A 26,550-nucleotide genomic window follows, 5' to 3' on the forward strand; every position below is an offset into this window, starting at 1 on the left:
GGCATGGGAAACATACTGTATGTTTACATTGGGTTTTATTGGCATGGGAAACATACTGTATGTTTACATTGGGTTTTATTGGCATGGGAACATACTGTATGTTTACATTGGGTTTTATTGGCATGGGAAACATACTGTATGTTTACATTGGGTTTTATTGGCATGGGAAACATACTGTATGTTTACATTGGGTTTTATTGGCTTGGGAACATACTGTATGTTTACATTGGGTTTTATTGGCATGGGAAACATACTGTATGTTTACATTGGGTTTTATTGGCTTGGGAAACATACTGTATGTTTACATTGGGTTTTATTGGCATGGGAAACATACTGTATGTTTACATTGGGTTTTATTGGCTTGGGAACATACTGTATGTTTACATTGGGTTTTATTGGCATGGGAAACATACTGTATGTTTACATTGGGTTTTATTGGCTTGGGAAACACACTGTATGTTAACATTGGGTTTTATTGGCTTGGGAACATACTGTATGTTTACATTGGGTTTTATTGGCATGGGAAACATACTGTATGTTTACATTGGGTTTTATTGGCTTGGGAACATACTGTATGTTTACATTGGGTTTTATTGGCATGGGAAACATACTGTATGTTTACATTGGGTTTTATTGGCATGGGAAACATACTGTATGTTTACATTGGGTTTTATTGGCATGGGAAACATACTGTATGTTTACATTGGGTTTTATTGGCATGGGAAACTTACTGTATGTTTACATTGGGTTTTATTGGCATGGGAAACTTACTGTATGTTTACATTGGGTTTTATTGGCTTGGGAAACATACTGTATGTTTACATTGGGTTTTATTGGCATGGGAAACATACTGTATGTTTACATTGGGTTTTATTGGCATGGGAAACATACTGTACGTACACATTGGGTTTTATTGGCATGGGAAACATACTGTATGTTTACATTGGGTTTTATTGGCATGGGAAACATACTGTATGTTTACATTGGGTTTTATTGGCATGGGAAACATACTGTATGTTTACATTGGGTTTTATTGGCTTGGGAAACATACTGTATGTTTACATTGGGTTTTATTGGCATGGGAAACATACTGTATGTTTACATTGGGTTTTATTGGCATGGGAAACATACTGTATGTTTACATTGGGTTTTATTGGCTTGGGAAACATACTGTATGTTTACATTGGGTTTTATTGGCATGGGAAACATACTGTATGTTTACATTGGGTTTTATTGGCATGGGAAACATACTGTATGTTTACATTGGGTTTTATTGGCTTGGGAAACATACTGTATGTTTACATTGGGTTTTATTGGCATGGGAAACATACTGTATGTTTACATTGGGTTTTATTGGCATGGGAAACATACTGTATGTTTACATTGGGTTTTATTGGCATGGGAAACATACTGTATGTTTACATTGGGTTTTATTGGCATGGGAAACATACTGTATGTTTACATTGGGTTTTATTGGCTTGGGAAACATACTGTATGTTTACATTGGGTTTTATTGGCATGGGAAACATACTGTATGTTTACATTGGGTTTTATTGGCATGGGAAACATACTGTATGTTTACATTGGGTTTTATTGGTATGGGAAACATACTGTATGTTTACATTGGGTTTTATTGGCATGGGAAACATACTGTATGTTTACATTGGGTTTTATTGGCTTGGGAAACATACTGTATGTTTACATTGGGTTTTATTGGCATGGGAAACATACTGTATGTTTACATTGGGTTTTATTGGCATGGGAAACATACTGTATGTTTACATTGGGTTTTATTGGCTTGGGAAACATACTGTATGTTTACATTGGGTTTTATTGGCATGGGAAACATACTGTATGTTTACATTGGGTTTTATTGGCATGGGAAACATACTGTATGTTTACATTGGGTTTTATTGGCTTGGGAAACATACTGTATGTTTACATTGGGTTTTATTGGCATGGGAAACATACTGTATGTTTACATTGGGTTTTATTGGCATGGGAAACATACTGTATGTTTACATTGGGTTTTATTGGCATGGGAAACATACTGTATGTTTACATTGGGTTTTATTGGCATGGGAACATACTGTATGTTTACATTGGGTTTTATTGGCATGGGAAACATACTGTATGTTTACATTGGGTTTTATTGGCATGGGAAACATACTGTATGTTTACATTGGGTTTTATTGGCATGGGAAACATACTGTATGTTTACATTGGGTTTTATTGGCTTGGGAAACATACTGTATGTTTACATTGGGTTTTATTGGCATGGGAACATACTGTATGTTTACATTGGGTTTTATTGGCATGGGAAACATACTGTATGTTTACATTGGGTTTTATTGGCATGGGAAACATACTGTATGTTTACATTGGGTTTTATTGGCTTGGGAACATACTGTATGTTTATATTGGGTTTAATTGGCATGGGAAACATACTGTATGTTTACATTGGGTTTTATTGGCTTGGGAACATACTGTATGTTTACATTGGGTTTTATTGGCATGGGAACATACTGTATGTTTACATTGGGTTTTATTGGCATGGGAAACATACTGTATGTTTACATTGGGTTTTATTGGCATGGGAAACATACTGTATGTTTACATTGGGTTTCATTGGCATGGGAAACATACTGTATGTTTACATTGGGTTTTATTGGCATGGGAAACATACTGTATGTTTACATTGGGTTTTATTGGCATGGGAACATACTGTATGTTTACATTGGGTTTTATTGGCATGGGAAACATACTGTATGTTAACATTGGGTTTTATTGGCATGGGAAACATACTGTATGTTTACATTGGGTTTTATTGGCATGGGAACATACTTTATGTTTACATTGCCAAAGCAAGTGAAATAAACAAAAGTGAGAAGAAACTAATTGAACAACATCAACAAAAAACTACTAGAAATTACAAGTGAACGTCGCACTCAAAAAGGTTGAAAGAATATAGACATTTCAAGTGTTATTATCAGCTATGTTTTAGCAATGTGTAAATGATGTAGTACGAATAGCAGGGGACGATAAACAGATAAATATTGGTGGTATTTATAATATTGTTTGTGCTCAACTGCTTTCCCTTTTCTCATGGCAACGGGCCACAAATCTTGCTGCTGGGATTGCACACTGCACCTAACAGATATGGGTGTTATCAATGTTGGATTTGTTTGATTAGTTTTCAAATCCTCTCTCTCTCTCCAACAAAACAATGTAAATAAAAAAGAATGCCAAAAGACATGAAACAAAACAGAGAGAAGGGGTAAAGGAATATGTTTGCCTTGGGATTCCATGCACCTCGGTCAGCCTGTGAGGTGACGGCAGCCAGAACAGATGTTCAGAGACGGAAGAACTGGCGTGCGTCCCAAATGGAACCCTATCCTCTACCACTCCCCTGTGGCCCCTGGTCGACGGTAGTGCTCTAAATGGGGAAAAGGGTGCCATTTGGGACACAGGCTTAAAGAAGGAGCCCTGTAAGTCCAGAAATAGAACCCCCACCGACCAACCAGCAGCAGGCCTGTCGCCTGGGCCTGAGGAAGGAAGAGAAACTCTATCTGTTTGGCATTAGCAGCCAGACTCAAACACACCCAGAGAGGAGCAACGGGAGAGAGGACGAGCGTGGGTGTGTGTGTGCGTCCGGGCGTGTGACCTCTGGGACCCAACAGGTATATAAGTAATGGGATGTTATGTTATGTTACGTTACGTAAAGGCCTCTGTGTGCTTCCCAGACGAAACAGTTTGTGCACAAATTATGACAACATTTTGTGACGCTTTTGTTTGTTTTGGTCTTCGGCAGGTGTTTTTGTGGCTGTACGAGCACACAACATTTCGCGAGGCAAGCCGTATTTCGGTAGCCAAAGTCTACACCCCTTCATCGGTTATTGGTCAACAGTAGGGATTCTTCAATGAAGTGTCTGTTGTCATTCAACGATAGAACACTCATTTCCTAGCGGTTAAGAGCGTTGAGCCAGCAACCGAAAGGTGGCTGGTTCAAATCCCTAAGCTGGAAAGGTGGAGAAATCTGCCGTTCTGCCCTTGAGCAAGGCAGTTAACCAACAACTGCTCCCTAGGTGCCGTGGATGTCGATTAAGGCAGCCCCCTGTACCTCTCTGATTCAGAGGGGTTGGGTTAAATGCGGCTGACACATTTCAGTTAAATGCATTCAGTTGTACAACTGACTAGGTATCCCCTTTCCCTTGAAAAACACTGCACCAAACATCTTAGTTAAATGTACAATTGTTTGACTAAGATCTCCTTAGCAAAAAAAAGTCTAAATGAATGACAGATTTCATGAGTTAGATGAATTCAGACTATTTTGAGGAAGTGTATACTGGCTGCGGCGTCTCAAGATGGACAAAACATACTATTACCGTTTTTTGTTTCTTTTAAGCAAAGGTCTTTTAAGGGAACATGCGAGCACACTCGTTCGGTTCACCTAGCAGAGTTGGGCTAGGCTCCAGCTGAACCAAAGCATGCTGAAGCCCTATCGGCCCTGGGCAAAAGTAGTGCACTATAAAGGGAACAGGGAGCCATTTGAGATGCAGACCCAACTCAATTCCAACCATGACAAATATACTCAAAACAGCCTCAAACAACCTCATCCTGACGCAAGTGTCAAACCATGTGTGGAATGAGATATTCTCCATCTTCAGAATGAAATAATCAAGTTGCAAAGTTAGCACAGGAAAAGGGCCTAATCCAACCAGTATGTTTGCTTCTCACAAGGACAGAGAGCTAAGCCTGCATGTCGTTGTCAGCACTTCTGACTGGCTGGCTGGCTGACTGACTGGCTGGCTGGCTGCCTGGCTTACATCTGGGCTCTTGTTCAGTAAGGTGAAACGTTCAGAACATTGCAGATAGAAATGCAATGAATAATATAGAGCATGCCCTATTCATCATGATAGATAGGCAATCATATCTACACAATACATTTCTACCGGAACATTCTGGAATGTTGGATTACCTCGGTCAACAACGGCTCACTCCCCTTAAACACACAACGGCTCCTCCCTGGGTCATGTTCAGTAGTCACAAAACTGGGGAAACTTTTAGAAACTGGAAGGTACTTCCTGATCTCTTCAAATAAGAAACTAATTTCCGTTTCAAAACTTTTCAGTGCCCTACTTAACGACCCTCGTCTAAACGTCTCATATTAGTTTATATTATTAGTTAATATTAGTTTGTTTGTGTCTTTTTCCCCATCAATTTTTACTGAGAAATAAACGATGACTGAAACACTACTTACACTGCTAAGAAACAAGCAGCAGCATTGTCAGAAAAACCACCCTTCTTTCTTGTGCGATATAAAAACTGCGTTGTGTATCTGGTTCCCAAGGCCAGCAGAGAAGCTGTTTGTGTTACACTACTTTGATAGGGATCAGAAAAATGCTGGGAAAGGACTTTACATCCCCCCTCTCTCTCTCACTCTTCTCTCTCTGCCATGCTCTTAGCCTCTCTCCCTTTCTGCCTCTCCTTCTCTCTCTGAACATCTCTCCTTCTCCCTCTTCTGCCCCACTCTTCTGCCCCACTCTTCAGCCACCCTCTCTCTCTCTGCCTCTCTCAATTTAATTCAAAGGGTTTTATTGGCATGGGAAACATACTGTATGTTTACATTGGGTTTTATTGGCATGGGAAACATACTGTATGTTTATATTGGGTTTTATTGGCATGGGAAACATACTGTATGTTTATATTGGGTTTTATTGGCATGGGAAACATACTGTATGTTTACATTGGGTTTTATTGGCTTGGGAACATACTGTATGTTTACATTGGGTTTTATTGGCATGGGAAACATACTGTATGTTTACATTGGGTTTTATTGGCATGGGAAACATACTGTATGTTTACATTGGGTTTTATTGGCATGGGAAACATACTGTATGTTTACATTGGGTTTTATTGGCTTGGGAAACATACTGTATGTTTACATTGGGTTTTATTGGCATGGGAAACATACTGTATGTTTACATTGGGTTTTATTGGTATGGGAAACATACTGTATGTTTATATTGGGTTTTATTGGCTTGGGAAACATACTGTGTGTTTACATTGGGTTTTATTGGCATGGGAAACATACTGTATGTTTACATTGGGTTTTATTGGCATGGGAACATACTGTATGTTTACATTGGGTTTTATTGGCTTGGGAAACATACTGTATGTTTACATTGGGTTTTATTGGCATGGGAAACATACTGTATGTTTACATTGGGTTTTATTGGCATGGGAAACATACTGTATGTTTACATTGGGTTTTATTGGCTTGGGAAACATACTGTATGTTTACATTGGGTTTTATTGGCATGGGAACATACTGTATGTTTACATTGGGTTTTATTGGCATGGGAAACATACTGTATGTTTACATTGGGTTTTATTGGCTTGGGAAACATACTGTATGTTTACATTGGGTTTTATTGGTATGGGAAACATACTGTATGTTTATATTGGGTTTTATTGGCTTGGGAAACATACTGTATGTTTACATTGGGTTTTATTGGTATGGGAAACATACTGTATGTTTACATTGGGTTTTATTGGCATGGGAAACATACTGTATGTTTACATTGGGTTTTATTGGCATGGGAAACATACTGTATGTTTACATTGGGTTTTATTGGCATGGGAAACATACTGTGTGTTTACATTGGGTTTTATTGGCATGGGAAACATACTGTATGTTTACATTGGGTTTTATTGGCATGGGAAACATACTGTATGTTTACATTGGGTTTTATTGGCATGGGAAACATACTGTATGTTTACATTGGGTTTTATTGGCATGGGAACATACTGTATGTTTACATTGGGTTTTATTGGCTTGGGAAACATACTGTATGTTTACATTGGGTTTTATTGGTATGGGAAACATACTGTATGTTTATATTGGGTTTTATTGGCTTGGGAAACATACTGTATGTTTACATTGGGTTTTATTGGCATGGGAAACATACTGTATGTTTACATTGGGTTTTATTGGCATGGGAAACATACTGTATGTTTACATTGGGTTTTATTGGCATGGGAAACATACTGTATGTTTACATTGGGTTTTATTGGCATGGGAAACATACTGTATGTTTACATTGGGTTTTATTGGTATGGGAAACATACTGTATGTTTATATTGGGTTTTATTGGCTTGGGAAACATACTGTATGTTTACATTGGGTTTTATTGGCATGGGAAACATACTGTATGTTTACATTGGGTTTTATTGGCATGGGAAACATACTGTATGTTTACATTGGGTTTTATTGGCATGGGAAACATACTGTATGTTTACATTGGGTTTTATTGGCATGGGAAACATACTGTATGTTTACATTGGGTTTTATTGGTATGGGAACATACTGTATGTTTACATTGGGTTTTATTGGTATGGGAACATACTGTATGTTTACATTGCCAAAGCAAGTGAAATAAACAAGTGTGAAGAAACTAATTGACCAACATCAACAAAAAACTACTAGAAATTACAAGTGAACGTCGCACTTAAAAAGGTTGAAAAAATATAGACATTTCAAGTGTTATTATCAGCTATGTTTTAGCAATGTGTAAATAGTTGTAGTATGAATAGCAGGGGACGATAAACAGATAAATATTGGTGGTATTTATAATATTGTTTGTGCTCCACTGGTTTCCCCTTTCTCATGACAACGGGCCACAAATCTTGCTGCTGGGATTGCACACTGCACCTAACAGATATGGGTGTTATCAATGTTGGATTTGTTTTCAAATCGTTTCTGGGTCTGTTTGAGAGATCTCTCTCTCTCTCTCTCTGGAAAATAAACAGAGTGGTGGCTGCATGCCTGTGGTTTCCTGCCACTCAGAGACAAAGTACCCCTCCCCCCATCACCCATAATGCCTTTTGCTGACAGACCAGAGAAGAAGACAGAAGAGAGTAAAATCAAGAGGAACCGTTTGTTAGTAGTTAGCCACCACACAGTCAACCACAAAGAATACACACAACACAACCCATCTCCACACCACCCTCATCATCACCATCCCCACCATCAGCCCAATGATTCAGACGGGTGGGTACTGTCTGTGTTTTCCCTGTCGTATAATGGATCAGTTCCGTTCTACTCTAACCCATTCCCTCTATTCTCTTATGACACTTCAGAGACGTCCTCCTGGTTTGATCAAACATGAGTGAGTCATCACGAAAGAGGATTTCTCGGCAGCTAAAAGTCAGAGGACAATCAAACTGAAAGTAAAAGACTTCATCCAGGTGTGTCTCAAAGGGCACCCCATTCCCTATGTAGTGCACTACATTCGACCACAGAGTGCATAGGGAATAGGATGCCATTTGGAACGCCGGCCAGCCCCAGATGTTATCGTCAAACCTACACTGCCTCTTCAGTGTGATGACAGCAATCAGGTGCCTCTCATTTGAATACCACAACAACAACAACCTGGACTGGTGACACGTCCAGATTGTCTGCTGACTCTGCTCTCTGCTCGGATGCTGTTGCAACACCTTCAGCTGACGAAATCAGAGATACTGAAAATAGCCTGGGAATGACGTTTAACTAGTTTAGGTTTACTGGGGAAGAGAGGAACGTTATGTATATCTCAGCCGGCTCTCTCTCTCTTTCTAGCAACTTGTTGATCGGGGGTAACAATTAGCGTGTGGATTATTACCGTTTAAATACATGTTGTTAGCCTACTGTGGAAGTGCGTAACATTACAGGTGTCTACATACAAGGGTTCATTATGTGTTTCACAAAAGTGTATATTGACATTTTGTTAAAAGCATGGCCCAATTATTGCAGGTTTGATTCCTGTATCTTGGTCTAGTAGAGTGCATCTTGTTCTAGTAGAGTGCATCTTGTTCTAGTAGAGTGCATTTTGTTCTAGTAGAGTGCATCTTGGTCTAGTAGAGTGCATCTTGTTCTAGTAGAGTGCATCTTGTTCTAGTAGAGTGCATCTTGTTCTAGTAGAGTGTATCTTGTTCTAGTAGAGTGCATTTTGTTCTAGTAGAGTGCATCTTGTTCTAGTAGAGTGCATCTTGTTCTAGTAGAGTGCATCTTGTTCTAGTAGAGTGCATCTTGTTCTAGTAGAGTGCATCTTGTTCTAGTAGAGTGCATCTTGTTCTAGTAGTGTGTATCTTGTTCTAGTAGAGTGTATCTTGTTCTAGTAGAGTGTATCTTGTTCTAGTAGAGTGTATCTTGTTCTAGTAGAGTGTATCTTGTTCTAGTAGAGTGTATCTTGTTCTAGTAGAGTGCATCTTGTTCTAGTAGAGTGCACCTTGTTCTAGTAGAGTGCCCCTTGTTCTAGTAGAGTGCCCCTTGTTCTAGTAGAGTGCATCTTGTTCTAGTAGTGTGTATCTTGTTCTAGTAGAGTGTATCTTGTTCTAGTAGAGTGCACCTTGTTCTAGTAGAGTGCACCTTGTTCTAGTAGAGTGCATCTTGTTCTAGTAGAGTGTACCTTGTTCTAGTAGAGTGTATCTTGTTCTAGTAGAGTGCATCTTGTTCTAGTAGAGTGTACCTTGTTCTAGTAGAGTGCATCTTGTTCTAGTAGAGTGCATCTTGTTCTAGTAGAGTGCATCTTGTTCTAGTAGAGTGCACCTTGTTCTAGTAGAGTGCATCTTGTTCTAGTAGAGTGTACCTTGTTCTAGTAGAGTGCATCTTGTTCTAGTAGAGTGCATCTTGTTCTAGTAGAGTGTACCTTGTTCTAGTAGAGTGCATCTTGTTCTAGTAGAGTGCATCTTGTTCTAGTAGAGTGCATCTTGTTCTAGTAGAGTGCATCTTGTTCTAGTAGTGTGTATCTTGTTCTAGTAGTGTGTATCTTGTTCTAGTAGTGTGTATCTTGTTCTAGTAGAGCGTATCTTGTTCTAGTAGAGCGTATCTTGTTCTAGTAGTGTGTATCTTGTTCTAGTAGTGTGTATCTTGTTCTAGTAGTGTGTATCTTGTTCTAGTAGAGCGTATCTTGTTCTAGTAGAGCGTATCTTGTTCTAGTAGAGTGTATCTTGTTCTAGTAGAGTGTATCTTGTTCTAGTAGAGTGTATCTTGTTCTAGTAGAATGTATCTTGTTCTAGTAGAGTGCACCTTGTTCTAGTAGAGTGCATCTTGTTCTAGTAGAGTGTACCTTGTTCTAGTAGAGTGCATCTTGTTCTAGTAGAGTGCATCTTGTTCTAGTAGAGTGTACCTTGTTCTAGTAGAGTGCATCTTGTTCTAGTAGAGTGTATCTTGTTCTAGTAGAATGTATCTTGTTCTAGTAGAGTGTATCTTGTTCTAGTAGAGTGTATCTTGTAGACCAATTAATCGGAATGCCCGATTAATTGGGGCCTATTTGAAGTTTTCATAACAATCGGAAATCGGTATTTTTGGACGCCGATTTGGCCGATTTATTTATTTATTTTTTACCTTTATTTAACTAGGCAAGTCAGTTAAGAACACATTCTTATTTTCAATAACGGCCTAGAAACGGTGGGTTAACTGCCTTGTTCAGGGGCAGAAAGACAGATTTTTAACTTGTCAGCTCAGGGATTCAATCTTGCAACCTTACGGTTCACTAGTCCAACGCTCTAACCACCTGCTTTACATTACACTCCACGAGGTTACGGGAATGCAGTAAGAAGCCAAGGTAAGTTGCTAGCTAGCATTAAACTTATCTTATAAAAAACAATCAATCAATCATAATCACTAGTTCACTACACATGGTTGATGATATTACTAGTTTATCTAGCCTGTCCTGCGTTGCATATAATCGCTTAGGTACACGTTGCTCCAACCATAAACATCAATGCCTTTCTTAAAATCAACACACAAGTATATATTTTTAAACCTGCATATTTAGTTAATATTGCCTGCTAACATGAATTTCTTTTAACTAGGGAAAATGTGTCACTTCTCTTGCAAACAGAGTCAGGGTATATGCAGCAGTTTGGGCCGCCTGGCTCGTTGCGAACTGTGAAGACTATTTCTTCCTAACAAAGACAGCCGACTTCGCCAAACGGGGATGATTTAACAAAAGCGCATTTGCGAAAAAAGCACAATCGTTGCACGACTGTACCTAACCATAAACATCAATGCCTTTCTTAAAATCAATACACAGAAGTATTTATTTTTAAACCTGCATATTTAGCTAAAAGAAATCCAGGTTAGCAGGCAATATTAACCAGGTGAAATTGTGTCATTTTGCGTTCATTGCACGCAACCGTTTGGGCCGCCTGGCTCGTTGCAAACTAATTCACCAGAATTTTACGCAATTATGACATAACACTGAAGGTTGTACAATGTAACAGGAATAACGTGATATTTTCGAGATGATAGATTCGACTATATTAATGACCAAAGGCTCGTGTTTCTGTGTGTTATTATGTTATAATTAAGCCTATGATTTGATAGAGCAGTCTGACTGAGCGATGGTAGGCAGCAGCAGGCTCGTAAGCGTTCATTCAAAATAGCACTTTCATGCATTTTGCCAGCAGCCCTTCGCAATGCATTGCGCTGTTTATGACTTCAAGCCTGTCAACTCCCAAGATTAGGCTGGTGTAACCGATATGAAATGGCAGCTAGTTAGCCGGGTGCGCGCTAATAGCGTTTCAAACGTCACTCGCTCTGAGACTTGGAGTAGTTGTTCCCCTTGCTCTGCATGGGTAACGCTGCTTCGAGGGTGGCTGTTGTCGATGTGTTTCTGGTTCGGGCCCAGGTAGGAGAAAGGAGAGGGACGGAAGCTATACTGTTACACTGGCAATACTAAAATGCCTATAAGAACATCCAATAGTCAAAGGTATATGAAATACAAATCGTATAGAGAGAAATAGTCCTATAATTCCTATAATAACTACAACCTAAAACTTCTTACCTGGGAATATTGAAGACTCATGTTAAAAAGAACCACCAGCTTTCATATGTTCCCATGTTCTGAGCAAGGCTTTCTTACATGGCACATATTGCACTTTTACTTTCTTCTCCAACACTTTGTTTTTGCATTATTTAAACCAAATTGAACATGTTTCATTATTTATTTGAGGCTAAATTGATTTTATTGATGTATTATATTAAGTTAAAATAAGTGTTCATTCAGTATTGTTGTAATTGTCACTATTACCAAAAAAAACAAAAAGAAAGGGCCGATTAATCGGTAGCTGCTTTTTTGGCCTTCCAATAATCGGCATCGGTGTTGAAAAATCATAATCGGTCGACCTCTAGTATCTTGTTCTAGTAGAGTATCTTGAGCAATGTCAGTTAGTGAGTGCAATAGCCCAGGCCTAGCTACACACTAGTCCTCTGTGGCCTTGGCTTATACCCACACTACAGTCCTCTGTGGCCTTGGCTTATACACACACACTACAGTCCTCTGTGGCCTTGGCTTATACACACTACAGTCCTCTAAGGCCTTGGCTTATACACATTACAGTCCTCTGTGGCCTTGGCTTTTACCCACACTACAGTCCTCTGTGGCCTTGGCTTATACACACACTACAGTCCTCTGTGGCCTTGGCTTATACACACACTACAGTCCTCTGTGGCCTTAGCTTATACACACACTACAGTCCTCTGTGGCCTTGGCTTATACACACTACAGTCCTCTGTGGCCTTGGCTTATACACACTACAGTCCTCTGTGGCCTTGGCTTATACACACTACAGTCCTCTAAGGCCTTGGCTTATACACACTACAGTCCTCTAAGGCCTTGGCTTATACACACACTACAGTCCTCTGTGGCCTTGGCTTATACACACTACAGTCCTCTGTGGCCTTCGCTTATACACACACTACAGTCCTCTGTGGCCTTGGCTTATACACACTACAGTCCTCTAAGGCCTTGGCTTATACACACACTACAGTCCTCTGTGGCCTTCGCTTATACACACACTACAGTCCTCTGTGGCCTTGGCTTATACACACTACAGTCCTCTAAGGCCTTGGCTTATACACACACTACAGTCCTATGTGGCCTTGGCTTATACACACTACAGTCCTCTGTGGCCTTGGCTTATACACACTACAGTCCTCTGTGGCCTTGGCTTATACACACTACAGTCCTCTGTGGCCTTGGTTTATACACACTACAGTCCTCTGTGGCCTTGGCTTATACACACTACAGTCCTCTGTGGCCTTGGCTTATACACATTACAGTCCTCTGTGGCCTTGGCTTATACACATTACAGTCCTCTGTGGCCTTGGCTTATACACACACTACAGTCCTCTGTGGCCTTGGCTTATACACACTACAGTCCTCTGTGGCCTTGGCTTATATACACTACAGTCCTCTAAGGCCTTGGCTTATACACACTACAGTCCTCTAAGGCCTTGGCTTATACACACACTACAGTCCTCTGTGGCCTTGGCTTATACACACACTACAGTCCTCTGTGGCCTTGGCTTATACACATTACAGTCCTCTGTGGCCTTGGCTTATACACACTACAGTCCTCTAAGGCCTTGGCTTATACACACTACAGTCCTCTAAGGCCTTGGCTTATAGAAGAAGCAGCCTGAATTCACCACCACAACACCCATTTGAGACAAAAGACTAAACCAGGAACTAGGGAATAGAAGGCCTTTAGATTTAAACAAGAGTCTGGGAATTACTGGTGACTGTGTTCTATTGGAATGAGTCATCAGTTTGTTCTCGTACATTTAGGGTAGAGTTTCATCCAGAGTTAATGTAATAACATATGCCATTTAGCACACTCTTTTATCCAAAGCAACTTTCAGTCATGCGTGCATGCAATTTACATATGGGTGGTCCCGGCAATGAACCCATTTCCCTGGAATTACAGCCACCATGCTCTACCATCTGAGCTACAAAGGACCAGATCTGTTCCACAAAGACACACAACCCTCGAGCCAAGAGGACTGTGTCCCCTGAGCTATGTGCACAGCACCGTGTCTTGTAAGCATAATGGAAACAAAGTCTCAGATTCCGATGTGGCGTGTCGGCACATGCAGATAGAGGAGAGAGACAGAAAAGCCTACACAAAGGATTGAAGTAGAAACATACTGATTATGTGAGTGAGAGAGCAAAAATAATGTTTTATTTTTATTTAACCTTATTTAACTAGGCAAGTCAGTTAAGAACAAATTCTAATTTACAATGAAGGCCTACCCCGGCCAAACCCTAACCAGGACGACGCTGGGTCAATTGTGCGCCACCCTATGGGACATCCAATCACGGCTAGTTGTGATACAGCCTGGAATCAAACCAGGGTCTGTAGTGACGACTCTAGCACTGAGATGCAGTGCTTAGACCGCTGTGCCACTCGGGACCCCAAAAGCAAATATACTTTATTTAAAAAGGGGCAATCTGCAGTTCCTACATACATTTTTGGACTTAAATTAATTATATATACCCATTGATCCTCATGAGCTTAGTTCAACTGTTGCAGCCCATCAGAACCCAAAATATAAGCTTGTTTTACTCCAATGTTTGTAAACAAAGTATATGTAAACAAACACTATACAGGCTCAAAACATGAATAAAACTATAATTTTGATATCTTGGCTGATCCGCCCTTACACCCGTAACTCGAACTGTGAATTTGAGAGCGGTTAAATTTTTCCAACCCCATCCCTCAGATTTGTTACGGTTTCAACTGCGGACTGCCGCTTTAAATACAAGGCGACCTTTTATAGGAACGTACATGAATGACATAAACAAAATAATATCACTCCCATTTGTGATCACAATAGGCTTTTCACATAGCATAGGAGCATTTTAACTTGTGTAACTTGTCTTCAGTCGAGCCGACTCGCCAGCGAGAAGTCGATAAACACTCCACGGCTGTTTGTCAATCAGTTTAAATGTGGCCCGTGGTCGACGTAAAATACATAGACATTTATGAGTTCAATAACTTTACAGTGGCCTCGCAGTTAGTTTTACTTACCGCCTCCAATACCCAGCAGTCGGCAAATGTCTCTTGTGAACTTCATCAGTTCGACCATCCAGCATTATCAACTCGAATAGAAAATATACAAAACACTGAAAGTATAACACTTTAAAACTGGATAAAAGAGCCAGTATTGGCAGCGGTTACCCCACAGTTTAACCGCCGGGTGAATCGATCTCCGTTGTTCGTTCAACTGCCTTTATCTGCGCCGTTTCCTGAAATCGGTCGAGCTACATCTAACTCTCGTAAATGATCAAGCTATCCGACCGACAGAATAAATGCGCCACTACACTAAGCTTTACGAGCGCTCTCTCGTCCAAATCCGAGTTCCACCTGATACCGTGTTCCTAAGTGTAGTTGCGCATACATTGCTTGTATCGTTTGACCGAGGTAGGTCTACACGAGACTAGCTTGACCGCAACGTTTCCTGCATGTGGGCATGTGTCTGCCTGCCACGGCCACTCTCTTGGCAAAGCAATAATGAAACTCAGATATCATCTGAAGAGGAATAGATGAAAACTGAAACTTAATATTAACCGCGGACTGTGATGTGGATTTCATTAAAACTGTCAGGGGAGCTTTGAAATGAAACATGTTTTTAAATGCTTGTTTCAGGATATTGAAACTACAGTTCCTACTTAGCTAAAGGACATTTTGTGAAAAAAACTGAACGCTAGAATATACTGTAGTATTATACGAATTTATTCTAGTACATTGACATGATCTGTGTCCGGTAAACAACCCGGGTAAAGTTACAGCCTGAAGTCCATAGTCAGACCAGTAAAGTATCCCTTCAACCACTAGGTGGCGATAGTTCGCTGTCATAGAGAAAGAACGAGCGAGGGAAGAAGTAGGTAGACTGAGGGAGTGAGAGAGAGAGAGCAATACAGAGAGATGATGGATGTAAAACCCATAGGGAAAAAGCGTTGATTCTAGAATGAAGGAATGACCATCAGCATTCTTGCTGTGACATAATAACCATGAGCTGCTATAGAGCTTTAATTGGATAAAACCCTCTTCTGTCATTTTCCTGTTGCAGCCCTGGTGTGGAGAGGATTTTCTATGGGGCTAGAGACCCTGGTGTGGAGAGGATTTTCTATGGGGCTAGAGACCCTGGTGTGGAGAGGATTTTCTATGGGGCTAGAGACCCTGGTGTGGAGAGGATTTTCTATGGGGCTAGAGACCCTGGTGTGGAGAGGATTTTCTATGGGGCTAGAGACCCTGGTGTTTTACTGGTGATAATGTGTTTACATAGCTAGAGACCCTGGTGTTTTACTGGTGATAATGTGTTTACATAGCTAGAGACCCTGGTGTTTTACTGGTGATAATGTGTTTACATAGCTAGAGACCCTGGTGTTTTACTGGTGATAATGTGTTTACATAGCTAGAGACCCTGGTGTTTTACTGGTGATAATGTGTTTACATAGCTAGAGACCCTGGTGTTTTACTGGTGATAATGTGTTTACATAGCTAGAGACCCTGGTGTTTTACTGGTGATAATGTATTTACATAGCTAGAGACCCTGGTGTTTTACTGGTGATAATGTGTTTACATAGCTAGAGACCCTGGTGTTTTACTGGTGATAATGTGTTTACATAGCTAGAGACCCTGGTGTTTTACTGGTGATAATGTGTTTACATAGCTAGAGACCCTGGTGTTTTACTGGTGATAATGTGTTTACATAGCTAGAGACCCTGGTGTTTTACTGGTGATAATGTGTTTACATAGCTAGAGACCCAGGTGTTTTACTGGTGATAATGTGTTTACATAGCTAGAGACCCTGGTGTTTTACTGGTGATAATGTATTTACATAGCTAGAGACCCTGGTGTTTTACTGGTGATAATGTATTTACATAGCTAGAGACCCTGGTGTTTTACTGGTGATAATGTATGTACATAGCTAGAGACCCTGGTGTTTTACTGGTGATAATGTGTTTACATAGCTAGAGACCCTGGTGTTTTACTGGTGATAATGTGTTTACATAGCTAGAGACCCTGGTGTTTTACTGGTGATAATGTACTTACATAGCTAGAGACCCTGGTGTTTTACTGGTGATAATGTGTTTACATAGCTAGAGACCCTGGTGTTTTACTGGTGATAATGTATTTACATAGCTAGAGACCCTGGTGTTTTACTGGTGATAATGTGTTTACATAGCTAGAGACCCTGGTGTTTTACTGGTGATAATGTGTTTACATAGCTAGAGACCCTGGTGTTTTACTGGTGATAATGTGTTTACATAGCTAGAGACCCTGGTGTTTTACTGGTGATAATGTATTTACATAGCTAGAGACCCAGGTGTTTTACTGGTGATAATGTGTTTACATAGCTAGAGACCCTGGTGTTTTACTGGTGATAATGTGTTTACATAGCTAGAGACCCTGGTGTTTTACTGGTGATAATGTATTTACATAGCTAGAGACCCTGGTGTTTTACTGGTGATAATGTGTTTACATAGCTAGAGACCCTGGTGTTTTACTGGTGATAATGTGTTTACATAGCTAGAGACCCTGGTGTTTTACTGGTGATAATGTGTTTACATAGCTAGAGACCCTGGTGTTTTACTGGTGATAATGTGTTTACATCGCTAGAGACCCTGGTGTTTTACTGGTGATAATGTGTTTACATAGCTAGAGACCCTGGTGTTTTACTGGTGATAATGTGTTTACATAGCTAGAGACCCTGGTGTTTTACTGGTGATAATGTGTTTACATAGCTAGAGACCCTGGTGTTTTACTGGTGATAATGTGTTTACATAGCTAGAGACCCTGGTGTTTTACTGGTGATAATGTATTTACATAGCTAGAGACCCTGGTGTTTTACTGGTGATAATGTGTTTACATAGCTAGAGACCCTGGTGTTTTACTGGTGATAATGTATTCACATAGTTAGAGACCCTGGTGTTTTACTGGTGATAATGTGTTTACATAGCTAGAGACCCTGGTGTTTTACTGGTGATAATGTGTTTACATAGCTAGAGACCCAGGTGTTTTACTGGTGATAATGTGTTTACATAGTTAGAGACCCTGGTGTTTTACTGGTGATAATGTGTTTACATAGCTAGAGACCCTGGTGTTTTACTGGTGATAATGTGTTTACATAGCTAGAGACCCTGGTGTTTTACTGGTGATAATGTATTTACATAGCTAGAGACCCTGGTGTTTTACTGGTGATAATGTGTTTACATAGCTAGAGACCCTGGTGTTTTACTGGTGATAATGTATTTACATAGCTAGAGACCCTGGTGTTTTACTGGTGATAATGTGTTTACATAGCTAGAGACCCAGGTGTTTTACTGGTGATAATGTGTTTACATAGCTAGAGACCCTGGTGTTTTACTGGTGATAATGTGTTTACATAGCTAGAGACCCTGGTGTTTTACTGGTGATAATGTATTTACATAGCTAGAGACCCAGGTGTTTTACTGGTGATAATGTGTTTACATAGCTAGAGACCCTGGTGTTTTACTGGTGATAATGTGTTTACATAGCTAGAGACCCTGGTGTTTTACTGGTGATAATGTATTTACATAGCTAGAGACCCTGGTGTTTTACTGGTGATAATGTGTTTACATAGCTAGAGACCCTGGTGTTTTACTGGTGATAATGTGTTTACATAGCTAGAGACCCTGGTGTTTTACTGGTGATAATGTGTTTACATAGCTAGAGACCCTGGTGTTTTACTGGTGATAATGTGTTTACATAGCTAGAGACCCTGGTGTTTTACTGGTGATAATGTGTTTACATAGCTAGAGACCCTGGTGTTTTACTGGTGATAATGTGTTTACATAGCTAGAGACCCTGGTGTTTTACTGGTGATAATGTGTTTACATAGCTAGAGACCCTGGTGTTTTACTGGTGATAATGTGTTTACATAGCTAGAGACCCTGGTGTTTTACTGGTGATAATGTATTTACATAGCTAGAGACCCTGGTGTTTTACTGGTGATAATGTGTTTACATAGCTAGAGACCCTGGTGTTTTACTGGTGATAATGTATTCACATAGTTAGAGACCCTGGTGTTTTACTGGTGATAATGTGTTTACATAGCTAGAGACCCTGGTGTTTTACTGGTGATAATGTGTTTACATAGCTAGAGACCCAGGTGTTTTACTGGTGATAATGTGTTTACATAGTTAGAGACCCTGGTGTTTTACTGGTGATAATGTGTTTACATAGCTAGAGACCCTGGTGTTTTACTGGTGATAATGTGTTTACATAGCTAGAGACCCTGGTGTTTTACTGGTGATAATGTGTTTACATAGCTAGAGACCCTGGTGTTTTACTGGTGATAATGTGTTTACATAGCTAGAGACCCTGGTGTTTTACTGGTGATAATGTGTTTACATAGCTAGAGACCCTGGTGTTTTACTGGTGATAATGTATTTACATAGCTAGAGACCCTGGTGTTTTACTGGTGATAATGTATTTACATAGTTAGAGACCCTGGTGTTTTACTGGTGATAATGTGTTGACATAGTTAGAGACCCAGGTGTTTTACTGGTGATAATGTGTTTACATAGTTAGAGACCCTGGTGTTTTACTGGTGATAATGTGTTTACATAGTTAGAGATTACACAAAGAACTTGGGAGGATGCAGTGGCATCTGAATATTTAAAATTCTATGGACAAAACAAGCAGACTCAAGTGTGTGTGTGTGTGTGTGTGTGTGTGTGTGTGTGTGTGTCTGTGTGTGTGTGTGTGTGTGTGTGTGTGTGTGTGTGTGTGTGTGTGTGTGTGTGTGTGTGTGTGTGTGTGTGTGTGTGTGTGTGTGTGTGTGTGTGTGTGTGTGTGTGTGCAGCATGTGTTCCCCAGTGGTGGGCGGTGCCACACATCACAAGGCTTCCACAGTCAGGCTGAAAAAGGCTTTGGGGGTAACAGAACACTGCGCCGTTTAAAGGACAATACACTTAACACACACAGTGTTGAATGTCACAGTGTACACACAAGTCAAGGTGTCCTTGATAGTACCTTGCGGCAGGGGAAAGCAGACAACCAAATGATTATTATGTACTGGACCCCCAACCATCTGCTCCGACAAAAATCGTCCCGCCTCTGAATCTAGTTGCCTATCCCTGATCTAAACAGTGATTGGTTTGCTTTGTAGGTCAGAGTTCATACAACCATTTATTTACTTAAATTGGGTCCTGTTTCCCAGACACCAAGTCCAGGACTAAAAAGTTATTTCAATTTAAAATCTCTAATGAGAATGCTTTTTAGTCCTGGACTAGGCTTAATCCACATCTTCAATGTGGATCTATTCGGTTTCCTCTAGCTGTCAATAGCATTTCTGGAAAATGTATGGGGATGATTTATGCCATGAAATGTAATACAATCTTGGTTTGTTGCCTACAGGTTTTTTTGTGACATTCTTATGACATTGTAGCATGTCTGTTTAAGCATAGGAGATGTCATGTTGACATGGCGTCATACCAGACAGATGATGAGATAGAGAGAGAGAGAGACAGAGAGACAGAGAGAAAAGAGTCTGGCTAGGTTTCAACGGGAGGTGATGTAACACTATGCCCTTTGTCTGAAAAGGAAATGTACAGAATGCAGAAAATAGTAAAAATAAATAAAACTCAGGAATGAGTAGGTGTGTCCAAACTTTTGACTAGTACTGTATATATGTATAAGAGAGAGAGAGAGGAGACAGAGAGACAGACAGACAGAGAGACAGACAGACAGACAGACAGACAGACAGACAGACAGACAGACAGACAGACAGACAGACAGACAGACAGACAGACAGACAGACAGACAGACAGACAGACAGACAGACAGACAGAGAGAAAAGAGTCTGGCTAGGTTTCAACAGGAGGTGATGTAACACTATGCCCTTTGTCTGAAAAGGAAATGTACAGAATGTAGTTTGGCAGTACAACCCTACAGTTGATACAATGGAGCGCATCCAGGTAACTGCCAACATAAAGGAAACACCAACATAAAGTGTCTTAATAGGGTGCTGGGGGCACCACGAGCCAGAACAGCTTTCATGTGCCTTGGCATGGATTCTACAAGTCTCTGGAACTCTATACTGGAGGGATGCGACACCATTCTTTCACAATAAATTCCATCATTCCGTCAGTTTCTATCTATATGCCTGTTTATACAATCAATGGATTAAAATCTCAGGTGATTCATTGGAGAATAACTTGTAATTTGTTTTTACTGTTGAGGTAGTCTGGTGTTCGATGTCTTTTTTGCCAAATGACAGCAGTGACAAGGATGTTACCCCAAAAAGACCAGTACCCAGGCTACCATTCAGGACCACTATGAAAATAAGTGTTTTCATTGGACCTATATAATGCTTTCACGTGTTATCCTTCAGTAAACAAATGTACATCTTGTTGGATGCATTATTTTTACCCCAAATAAAATATCATTCAATTTAATTGAAATTAGTGCTGGATATCCTGGATAAAAGGAACTAATCTCGTGTGAAGAGAAATGATGCCGATATAATTATATTAGTAACATTGCCCAGCTATATTTATTATATATACACTGAGTATACAAAACATTAAGAACACCTGCTCTTTCCATGACATAGATAGACTGACCAGGTGGTCCTTTATTGATGTCACTTGTTAAATCCACTTTAATCATTGTAGATGAAGGGGAGTCGACAGGTTAATGAATGATTTTTAAGCCTTGAGACAATTGAGACATTCATTGTGTGTGTGTCATTCAGAGGGTGAATGTGCCTTTGAACAGGTTATGGTAGTAGGTGCCACGCGCACTGGTTTGTGTCAAGAACTGCAACGCTGCTGGGTTTTTCACACTCAACAGTCTCCTGTGTGTATCAAGAATGGTCCACCACCAGAAGGACATCCAGTGAACTTGACACAACTGTGGGAGGCATTTGAAGAATCCCTGTGGAACACTTTCGACACCTTGTAGAGTCAGTCCATGCCCCGACGAACTGAGGCTGTTCTAAAGGCGCAACTCAATATTAGGAAGGTGTTCTATATTGTTTGGTATACTCAGTGTATAAGAAAATATGTAAATATCCTACAGTACAAAACTACATCCGTGTCTGTGATGAATGGGTTAATTCATGCTGTTGATTTGCGTTACAGCATGGCAGCAGTTGGAAACATGGCTCCTTAGCATGTTGTTTGTTACTTGGCATTTATGTTATTAAAAGTGGCAACACATTGAAAAGAACCTACGGATTAAGCATATTATATTGTTAGGGTTTGACCAACTATTTGTGTGCATGTCCTATATAATATAACAATCTGTTTGCATAACCTATATAATATAACACAGATGATATAATGATAAGTTTATTAACTATAAGATAATTGAATACTGCTATATGTTAGAGGAAGTGGCTCATGTGATGGTGGGTCATGTGGACAGAATGCTGATGCTTTAAAACAGGGTTTTGCATGAGCTTTTCTATAGAATAATAGCAATAACAGGATATGGGTGAAAGGTATATGCGGGGGGGTGTAAGGGTTTTAGAGAACTGTGCATTGTGCAGTCACAAGATGAGACATCCTCCAGAGACAATAGCTACGCCAGGAAGCAGGAGTGCGTCTAGAGGTTGGGACCAACTAGCACGCCAACGATAGGCTGGAATAAGTCTAAACCATATTCTAGTCTCTACTCTGACAGGCCCAGCAAGGAGTGGGAACTACGTCTCTCAAGAAATATTTAAAGAAGAACTTGTGATGACATTTCAGTTCTCTGTCTGCCCTGCGTGGTGTTACAGGGAGCCCGTATATACGAACCACATATTTACCATTCAAGTGTTTGCATTAATTAAAGTACAAAGAAATCAGAAGTTACTATGTGCTGACTATTTTGTTCTGATACCAGATTCGAATTGACGCGACCTTACAATATTTAACCAACAAGGCCCGAGGGGGTGTGGTATATGGCCAATAAACCATGGCTAAAGGCTGTTCTTATGTACGACGCATCGCGGAGTGCTAAAACACAGCCCTTAGCTGTGGTATATTGGCCATATATCTCAAACCCCCGAGGTGCCGTATTGCTATTATAAACTGGTTACCAACTTATTTAGAGCAGTAAAAATACATGTTTTGTCATACCCCTGGTATACGGTCTGATTTACCACAGCCAATTAGCATTCAGGGATCGAACCACCCAGTTTATAATTAGCTATAACCAAGGCCATTACAGTGACCAATGTATTAATTTTAGTAAAAAGTGTGGTACAAACTATACTTTCTTTTAACTCGGCAACATTGTTACATTGTGTCAACAATTTGTTACTGTTAATTAAATTTCACTTCCGATCTGCTGTCAGACTAGGCCTACACGCATTCCACTAGCCAGTCGCTGGTTTCTTAATACTGACGGACACACAATCTAAACCAATCAAAGACTGCAATCCCAACGCTCCCGGCCAATCAGAGGCGTTTTAATGGGAGAAGGCGGGAGTAAACTGTAAGAGGGTTCTTGAGAAGGAACGCAGCGGACCGGTTGATGCTGTTGTTCTAGCTAAGGACCCAATTTGATATTTATTTATCTTTCACCCCGTGATCTATTCGGTGTAACGATGGGCTCTTTCGCGCTGCCGATGATCTGTTTCACCACGTTATGGGCGCTCGTTGGTATCGTAGCACCCTTTTTCGTGCCCAAAGGACCAAACCGAGGGTAGGTGTCCTACCTACCGTAATCCATGCAAATGCATAAAAGAAGCGAAAAATTGTGTATAATGGTAATCTGGTAAATATTTATATTTGATTATTATATGAAATCCTTTTTTTAAGGCAAATATGTTGCATTGTAAGGATATGTTCCTATATCTCGGATTGTAATGAATGAACGGGATGGAAACAGTAGGCCCTGGACAGAAGCCTGCCTATACGCATCGATCCCCTCTCTCTCATCCCTGCTGTGGGCCCGCTCGCAATGCAGTTGTCAGAGTAGTAGCTACTGTATATCAAAGATGTAATTCATATTAAGCAGGTTATAGTGTGTGTGTGCGCGCGTGTGCGTACGTGCAAGCGAGCAAGCTTGCGTGTTTGTGATGATAGCTGATATGGTTTGTGTCAATGTGTGTTGACTCTTTCTATTCACAGGGTTGTCATCACTAGTTTGATCTTGACAGCTGTTTGTTGCTGGTTATTGTGAGTATGGATGTCCTGTCAGGTTCTCTACTCTATGTTCACTCTAAGTCTACTTACTGTATAAGTTAATGTCAGATTCTCTACTCTATATTCACTCTAAGTCTACTTACTGTATAAGTTAATGTCAGGTTCTCTACTCTATGTTCACTCTAAGTCTACTTACTGTATAAGTTAATGTCAGGTTCTCTACTCTATATTCACTCTAAGTCTACTTACTGTATAAGTTAATGTCAGGTTCTCTACTCTATATTCGCTCTAAGTCTACTTACTGTATAAGTTAATGTCAGGTTCTCTACTCTATGTTCACTCTAAGTCTACTTACTGTATAAGTTAATGTCAGGTTCTCTAGTTGCTGTATAACTTAATGCCAGGTTCTCTACTGTGTGTGTGTGTGTGTGTGTGTGTGTGTGTGCAGCTGGCTGATAGCGATCCTAGCCCAGGCCAACCCTCTGTTTGGACCTCAGCTGAAGAACGAGACTATCTGGTACCTCCGCTACTTCTGGGAATAACACCAGGTCAGTCCTACTGTCTCATTATAACACCTGACATAGCACTGTATAATAGCTTTCAAGAATAAGCATTAATGTGTCAGGGCCGCGAACCCCGGCACACACAGCCTAGGATACCAGAGATGGCATGGGTTGGAATCTGACCCACTGTCATTCTGACTTGCAGTCTCTCCTACCTTTCATGTCTTCTCTTCACTGGCCTAGCTCAATAAAACACCTAAAACCCCAGAAAAATATTAGTAAAAATAATAATCATGAATAAACTAGGTATATAGAGTTTATAATGGCTCCTCTCTCTCTCTTTCTCTCTCCAGGGTTGAGTTCTCTTTGATGCTCCGTTGATCACATATCTTCATTCCTTTCATCCATCCTGGACTGGATTCCTGAACCCGTCTACTCCCTCCTCTTTACATCCCTGGCTACATTCCTCCATCCCTCCATCCCAATGTCTTTCTTACGTCACTGCAATGTTGTCAGAATATTTTGCATCGCCATCTGAACCTGCAGCAGTCAAGTCAGATGGGAGAGAATCTGCACTGTCCAATTTACAGTAGCTATTACAGTGAAAGAATGCCATGCTATTGTTTGAGGAGAGTGCACAGTTATGAACTTGAAAAGTTATTAATAAACCAATTAGGCACATTTGGGCAGTCTTGATACAAAATGTTGAACAGGAACACAATGGTTTATTGGATCAGTCTAAAATTTTGCACATACACTGCTGCCATCTAGTGGCCAATATCTAAATTGTGCCTGAGCTGGAATAATACATTTTGGCCTTTCTCTTGCATTTCAAAGATGATGGTAAAGAAAATACAAAAAAACACATTTTTTTTCTTTGTATTATCTTTTACCAGATCTAATGTGTTATATTCTCCTACATTCATTTCACATTTCCACAAACTTCAAAGTGTTTCCTTTCAAATGGTATCAAGAATATACATATCCTTGCGTCAGGTCCTGAGCTACAGGCAGATAGATTTGGGTATGTCATTTTAGGCGAAAATTGAAAAAAAGGGTCCGATCCTTAAGAGGATTTATTAAACAATCATGTTCTGTTGGGATCAAATCTGTGACAATATAGATAAGTGATGTATAATAGTCCTTAGACAGAAAAGTATATGACACTATATATGTAAGGATTATATGAAACGTATATCTAGGTCATCATGCTGCTGATGGTCCAACGTGTTGTAGAATGCATGCACAATTCTATTTATTGGATAGCAGGTATGAAAGTAACATGAAATATCAAATGATATAATATAATTGTATATGTTACATATAATCCTTACATGTGAGAAATGTTCTATTTTTGAGCAAAACAATGTATTTGTTTTGATAATGCACTGGAAGGCATAGCTCACGCTGATAAACTCGACATTACCAGGTAGCACATAGATGTCACTTCTGTCTCTAGCTACAGTTAAAACGTGTAATCTTGGAGGTTTACTTGACCTGTTATTGTTATTGTTTACATTTCCTGTACATGTTGTTATTATTATTATTATCATAAGAAAGTCTTAATTGAAGTTTAGTATTTATTTTTACTGAGGTCCTGGCTGTTACATAAGTTGACTGTTATGTTATGTGGAGTCAGTGTCTGTATTATGTTACTTTGATGATTATTGTTGAGTCATTCTGTGTGTAAATACTAGTACATTACCAGGAGTGGTTGGCTGGCCGACGGCCATGAGAAACTACACTCGAGAGCCCCACTCCATTTTAAGCGTCTTTAAAATCTCAACCACAGGACAACTCCTTACTCTATCCTCTCTCTTTTCCCATCATCGCTCTCCAGGATCGTTATGGTCCTCCTAGGGTTGCAAAATTCCAGTAACTTTCCCCAGATTCCCTGGTCAGAAATCCTGGTTGGAGGATACCCAGGTTTCCTACGCATTCCCTTCTAATTCCAAGATTACTGGGATTTCTGGGAATTTGGGGAAATTTCCTAGAATTCTTCAACCCTAGGTCCTCCTAGTTACCATGGTGATCATGATCACAATATCAGCCAGTGTTTGTTGTCGACCACAATACAACTAGTCTTGCTGCAGGGACAAGGTTGGTGG

General features: G+C 40.2%; 1 protein-coding gene and 1 long non-coding RNA gene across 2 annotated transcripts in view; one reads left to right on the forward strand and one right to left on the reverse strand.

The window, feature by feature from the left end:
• Window positions 1–15,212, reverse strand: part of LOC115147486 (uncharacterized) — a 32,951-nt gene extending 17,739 nt beyond the window's left edge. Inside the window, exon 1 of the mRNA XM_029689734.1 lies at window positions 14,860–15,212. Within this exon, the coding sequence (XP_029545594.1) occupies window positions 14,860–14,917 (58 nt within the window). The 5' untranslated portion in view covers window positions 14,918–15,212. The remainder of the gene's footprint in view (window positions 1–14,859) is intronic.
• An 8,046-nt stretch (window positions 15,213–23,258) lies between these two features.
• Window positions 23,259–25,109, forward strand: LOC115207144 (uncharacterized). Its single transcript, XR_003880933.1, has 4 exons — window positions 23,259–23,496; window positions 23,925–23,972; window positions 24,388–24,487; window positions 24,796–25,109. It is a non-coding gene; the product is annotated as an uncharacterized LOC115207144 (long non-coding RNA).
• Window positions 25,110–26,550: the final 1,441 nt, after the last annotated feature.

Source organism: Salmo trutta, chromosome 14, assembly GCF_901001165.1.
Source record: "Salmo trutta chromosome 14, fSalTru1.1, whole genome shotgun sequence".
In the NCBI taxonomy this organism is placed as follows: domain Eukaryota; kingdom Metazoa; phylum Chordata; class Actinopteri; order Salmoniformes; family Salmonidae; genus Salmo; species Salmo trutta.